Source organism: Equus asinus, chromosome 5 (genome assembly GCF_041296235.1).
Source record: "Equus asinus isolate D_3611 breed Donkey chromosome 5, EquAss-T2T_v2, whole genome shotgun sequence".
NCBI classification, from domain to species: Eukaryota; Metazoa; Chordata; class Mammalia; order Perissodactyla; family Equidae; genus Equus; species Equus asinus.
The window spans coordinates 111678430-111684429 of NC_091794.1; the positions used below are offsets into that span (position 1 = coordinate 111678430).

At 59.2% G+C, this 6000-nt stretch overlaps 1 protein-coding gene across 5 annotated transcripts in view; it reads right to left on the reverse strand.

The window, feature by feature from the left end:
• The window catches only part of TP73 (tumor protein p73), a 66909-nt gene extending 62142 nt beyond the window's left edge, over window positions 1-4767 (reverse strand). For 2 of the 5 annotated variants that reach the window (XM_044769537.2, XM_070511262.1), the window contains exon 1: window positions 3715-4761. In XM_044769537.2, coding sequence (XP_044625472.2) covers window positions 3715-3739 — 25 coding nt within the window. In that variant the 5' untranslated portion in view covers window positions 3740-4761. Of the gene's footprint in view, window positions 1-3714 lie in introns of all 5 variants that reach the window. The other 3 variants (XM_014862332.3, XM_070511266.1, XM_070511265.1) reach the window with 2 other exon arrangements.
• Between the last annotated feature and the right edge of the window lie 1233 nt (window positions 4768-6000).

The following is a 6000-nucleotide window of genomic DNA, read 5'->3' on the forward strand; positions in this document are numbered from 1 at the left end:
GGGGAATCTGATTCCATCTCTAAGGCCCACAGAGGGTCCCAGCCACTGACCCTCGAGTGCCCGGCCCTGGTGTCCACTCCGGGGCCTGACACCTGCCTTTAGTGGCCTCATCTCTCTCTGTCCCCAGCAGAGCCCTTCCTGCTGCTTGGTGTCTCCTGATTGCTGTTCCCTCTCTGCCCTGCTCCCTCGCTCCCTCAGGGGTGCCTCCTCTGACCCCTGCAGCCCTGCAGCCCGGGCTGAAGTCCCCGCCCATAACTAAGCACCTCTACAGCACCGACAGCCCCTCCACTTGTCTGCTCTCTCTCCTGAACTCTGGGAGCTGTGGTGGCTCAAAAGGTCCCCAAGGAAAGGGATGCTGGAGTTTGGGAGCAGCCTGTCTTGCAGGATGCAGAGGCTGTGAACGTGGGGGCCAGGCGCGATGGGGCTGGGAAGAGGCAGTGAGCTGAGCGAGGAATCTCCCCCCACCCTCAGCCGTGCTTGGAACAGGGCAAGGGTGTCTCCCGCTCCTCTTCCAGAAAAGAGGGATGTGGCTTAGACCAAGCTTCTCCACCTTTTGTGCCATGACTCTCTGAAAGCCTGGGGAAGGTCGTGGACCCCTTCTCAGAGGAATATCCCAAATGCATAAAGCAAAATACAAAAGATTACAAAGGAAACCAATTATATTGAATTATGGTTATTCTAGTGGGTTGAATGGCACCCCCCCCCCAAAATGATATGTCCACCCAGAACCTCAGAACATGACCTTATTTGGAATTAGGGCCTTTGCAGATGTATAAGACAAAGATCTAAGGGTGAGATTATCCTGGATTAGAGCGGGCCCTAAACCCAATGACAAGCATCCTTATAAGAGACAGAAAAGGAGACGACACAGAGACACAGAGAGAAGTCCATGTGAACACGGAGGCAGAGATGGGGTGATGTGTCTACAAGCCAAGGAACACCAAGGATCGCCTGCAGCCACCAGAAGCTGGGAGAGAGGCACCGGAGGGACCCTCCCTCAGCACCTCCAAAGGGAACCACGGCGCCCACACCTTTGTCTGGGACTTCCAGCCTCCAGCCTGTGAGAGAGTAAGTTTCTGCTCTTTTAAGCGATGTAGTTTGTGGTCATTCATTACTGGCAGGCCCAGGAAACTGACACAGTTATCGTAACAGTTTCAAAGCTACCTTGTGACAGAGTAACGCATCTGCTTCTTTATTTATGCACTAACTAGCCTCTTGTAGCAGGTCTGACAACTCATCGTTTCAACCTGGTGACAAGCACAATGAAATTCTGAAAGTTCTGCAGCAACTGTCATGCACAACGAAAATACCAGTGATTCCTATTGGGAAGAGAGTCAGGTACTGCTAAAACTGCCGCAGTTTGGTGCCCACCTTCATAACTGAAGGGAAATGCTGAAATAAGTACCCCTGAATTCCACACTTCTGGCTTAGGTGGTCTTGAAGAGCCCTTCCAGCCTGGACGTTCCTTGGTACTGGGGTGGGGGGCGGTCTGGGGACTGTGTCTGTATTTACGCCAGGCGATGGCAAGAGGACTGTCCAGCAGCTCTGGTCTGGCTTTACCATCTGCATCGGAGCGTCCACTCCTGCACTTTGCACCTGGGCAACCCTGGGCAAGTTGCATAACCTATTGAAAGCTCAGTCTCTCCATCTGTAAATGGGCATAATTATACCACCTACTTCAGTGGGCTGTTGTGAAGGCTATGGGAAAAATAAACGTATGAATTATTCAGCTAAGGCCCTGGCCTCTCCTTTTCATCTCTGTTTTAGCTGTGTCGTTTGCATGTGTTCAACATTATAAATCCATTCTTGGATGTGGGTGTGGCATACTCTATAAATAAGTACTAAACTGAGGCCTCCTTGCTACAGTACCCCTGACAAACACCATCAGCTCCGCCTGAGCCTCGGCACATTCCTGCCTCGCCACCAGCCATTCCATTCCACCTGGGGAGACCTGCTGGCTACCAGGGAACTGCACTTCCCCCCGCCCTCTCCGTCATGGCTCCTGGTTCTGGACTCTGGAGCAGCACCTGGGACCAGCAGCCATCACTTTCGGGCCACTTAGTGGGTGCCAGGCACTGTTCTGAGCACTTTAGATATGGCATTTTGTTTACTGTTCTTCCAACTCTCTGGGTCAGGGACTCTCATTGCCCTTCTTTACAGATGGGTAAACTGAGGCTCAGAGTGGGTAAGTAGCTTGCTCGAGGTCCATGCCTAGTCAGCGGAGAAGAGGAGATTTGAACTCCAGCATTCTGACTTCCAATCTACCCCATTAATCACTGCTCTAGACTGCCTTTTCCACGGGGCGCCCTTCAGAGTTTGAAGACAGCCGCCCCGGGCTCCAGAGCCTTCACCAGGAGGACCACAAGATGGGGCTGAGCATCCTGTGGTCATCCCACAAGCACCCATAGCCAGGTCTCCCTGGAGCTCACCTCGGGCAGCCCTGACAGACTGATGAGGAGGTTACTTTTTCAGCTTCTGGTGCCCAATTGTTTATCTTATTTTTTAAATTACATGCATAGTCCATAAATTCATATGTTGCAAAATTTCAGACACTCTGCCCTTCCGTTCTCGATGTAATGCTTTTTCATCTTTTCATGAGTAAATCAAAAGATAGGTGGCTGGGCTCTTGGTAAATATCAAAGGGGCAATGCATTTTATTTCAGTTTACTCATTTTCCCCGAAAGCTAATTATTAGGGCTAAACAAAGAAACAGCAACAATGACAGCAAACAAAACAAAACAAAACAAAACCATTGCGCTAATGGCTCCCAAATCTTCAGCTATTTACTAAACAGACCACAGTGCATTTGGACCAACTGACCTCTGGTCAGAAGTTAACCCCGTTGCTGGTTGACAGTAGTCTACCTGTCACCCATCTATTTATGTAGACATGTGCATACTTTGTGCATATCTGCTGAGGGACCAGACAAAAATACAAGCTGAGTAAGGAGGTAATAATAGCTGCCCCCAGTCCAAAGGCTGAAAGGATTGTGGCAGCAAGGCAAGGAGAGCCAGGCGGGAAGAGAGCAGGAAAGAGTCTGACTTTGCCTCCTCGTTCCTCTACCTGAAACAGACCAGGGAGACAGGCCCCTGGCCAAGCAACTCCCAGCCACCTCTGGAACCTAGCTCCTTAGTAACCGACCTCATGGGTCCAGCTTAGTGGTCCCGCCCAGTTCTCCTGGCGCAGGGGAGGACCTGGGTCTCACGCAGCCTTGCCAGGGTGGGGGGCTAATGCCTCCGGATTGGTACAGCCCTCACGGGTGCAGAGCAAGTTGGCCGTGGCGGGGAGGAGCTCCTCAGCGACAAACGCTTCTCTCAACTTCCACCCGCATCTGCACCCCAAGACCCTCTCCCGGGATCACATTCCGAACCGTTCCTCGGAAGCTGGGGTGGGGAGGGGTTCGTGGAAGGAAGGGCCTCTGGGAACCCCAGTAAGGCCGCTCCAGGCCCCTGAGGCCGCCGCACGGCTGGGCAGGACCCCGCATCTCCTCCTCGGCTCAACTTGGGCCGGCTCCCTGTCCCCCACGCCACGTTCCAGTAGCCTGTCTGGCTCCAGGGTAGACCTCATGTCACCCACTCTCCCAGCTCGTGCACCGCCTCCCCTCTCCGTTTCGGGGCCGCAAGCTCGTGCGCCTGCTGCCCTGGACTCCGGCCCCCGCAGGCGGAACCCAGCCCCGCCTAGGCCCTCGTCGCGCCGGGCCCCCGCGCTGCCTACCTGGTGCCGTCGGAGCCCCGGGCATCGATGCCCGAGCCGGCCGGGCGCTGGCCCCAGCTTCGCCGCGTAACCCCTTCGTGGGCGCGCGGCAGGCGCGGGCCGCGAGGCGGCTGCGCCTGGGCGGCCGCGGGCCGGAAGGTAGGGCGGGCGGCGGGGCCCGAGGCGGGTTATATGGCCGCGGGGCGGGGAGGCGCCGCGGGGAAGGGGGCGGCCGCGGGCGTTAGCGCCTTCCGCAGCCCGCTGGGCGGGAAGGCAGCGCGGGCCGCTCAGGCGTGGCGGGAGGAGCGCGGGGCGGCGGGGCCAGGCCGGGACCAAGGTTGCCGCCCGGCGCTCCGCCCCCGCAGCTGGCCGCGTCCGAGTCGGGGTCGCCGGCGCGCTCCGCCCCGCTTCCTTCCCGCCGTCTTTTGGCGCGCGTCGCCCCTGCCGAGCCCCGGCGAGGCCGTCCTACTGTCGAGACAAGACTGCGACCTTCAGCCGACTCGGGGGCGCGGGCAAGGGCGCGCGGGAGCGGGGGTGGGGGTGGGGGTCGGAGATGCAGACTCCGCGTCCCGACGCCTTCCTTTCCCCCAGACGCCCCATCTTCCCCGTCACCCAGTCCTATGCCCTCCACCCCCACCGGCGCTGGGCCACTCCGCGCGCCGGGCGCTTGGAATCCGAAGGGCAGCAGAAGCGCCGCGTATGGTAGTGGCGCTGCCATCCTGGTCTGCAGTGTCCGCACTGGCTGTGGCCTACGGGGGACCGGGATAAGGGTCGCAGCCCCAGGACCGAGAGTGAGATGGAGCCGTTCGCGTCCAGGTGGCTCCAGCGGGACTCCTCGGCCGGCCCAGAAGGAGGAGCTGAGGTCACGGTCGCGCCCCGACCCCGCCCAGCATTGCGGATCGGCGGGGACCCTCCGGGCGCGATTCTCTCGGCCCCAGCCCGCTCTCTTCCAGGGCGGAGGTTGTGCCCGAAGGCCTCGAGGGAGAACTCGGGACACAAACACTCCCGGGTCGCAGCCCGCACCCTACTCCCTCCCCCAGCACCGCCTCCTGGCCCCGGGTGCTGGATTCTGTTCCGCGTTTTCGCAGGTACGCGCGGGTGTCTGCGGCGACACGTGTGTCGAGCACTAAAAATTGCTCTCCACGCACAGAGACCAGCCTGAGGCCGAGGCTTCCTTCGGGCCCGCGACACTTGCAGCTCCATGGGCCATCCCCCTAACCCCGTAGGGCAGGCGGGGTCTTCCAGGGCACCCACCCCATACGCAGGGCCTCGGCTGAAGAATCCGACACAGGATGAGTTTCGAGCGGCTCTTGGCGACGGGGACCTGTGGTGCGCTGCCTTCTCCTGCTCAGGGGACCCGTTATCTGCCTCCGAACCGATGCCCCCAGACTAGGGGGACCTTCGAGTCAGTGTCCCCACGGAACCGCGCGCGAACCGGCTGGTGCAGACCGGGTTCTCTGGCCGCACGGAATCCACACCTCACCCAGCGCGCCTGGCAGCCTTCTACACACCTTTATTGCTCACCTACTGTTTGCGAGGCTCGGGAGGTGGAGACACAGAGACGAATCACACACAGGATTTGATCTGCCCAGGGACAGAAAAGGCCGGCACTGCTGAGCAGTACGGGTGCACCCATCCCCTACCCCTTGGTTCTGGGAAGTTGGCGGGCGTCCTCAGGGAGCAGGCCTGGGGCTGGGCGCGCGGAGAAGCGAGGAGGACCCAGGCCTGGTCTCTGCTCTCAGAACTCAGGGTCCGGCGCGGGTGTCCGGGTCCGCGCGATCTCGTGGGCTGCAGAGGCTCTGGGGGGCCCAGCGGGGGCGTGGGGAAGGCGGCTGGCTGAGGAAGAGGACTACGGGTCCTGAGTGGGCGAGAGGACCGGCACGCGCTGGGAAGACAGCACAATGGGCAAAGCCAGCGCGGACGCAGGTGCTCTCTGCCATCCGAGCCGAGGGCAGGCTGCGGCTGCGCGCCGGGTCCGGGCCCCAGCGAGGTCCCTCGACTCCGCGCGGGTCTGAGCGCAGACGAACGCGGCGAGGAACCGGCGGGTGCGCGCGACCCAGGCGCTCTCCCCGCGGAGTGAGGGTCGGATTCGTTCTCCCCCAGATGCCAGCAGCTCCGAGAGTGAGGGAGGGTCTCGCTGCAGGCAGGCTGCCCGGTTTAGCCAAAAAACAAACGCAAACGAGTATTTATTTATACACCATGTATAAAATATAACATATGTATATAAACTATTACATATTTATGTGTGAATATATTTACATATAAGTATAAATACATATATAAACATAAGTACACAGGACGCCCAGT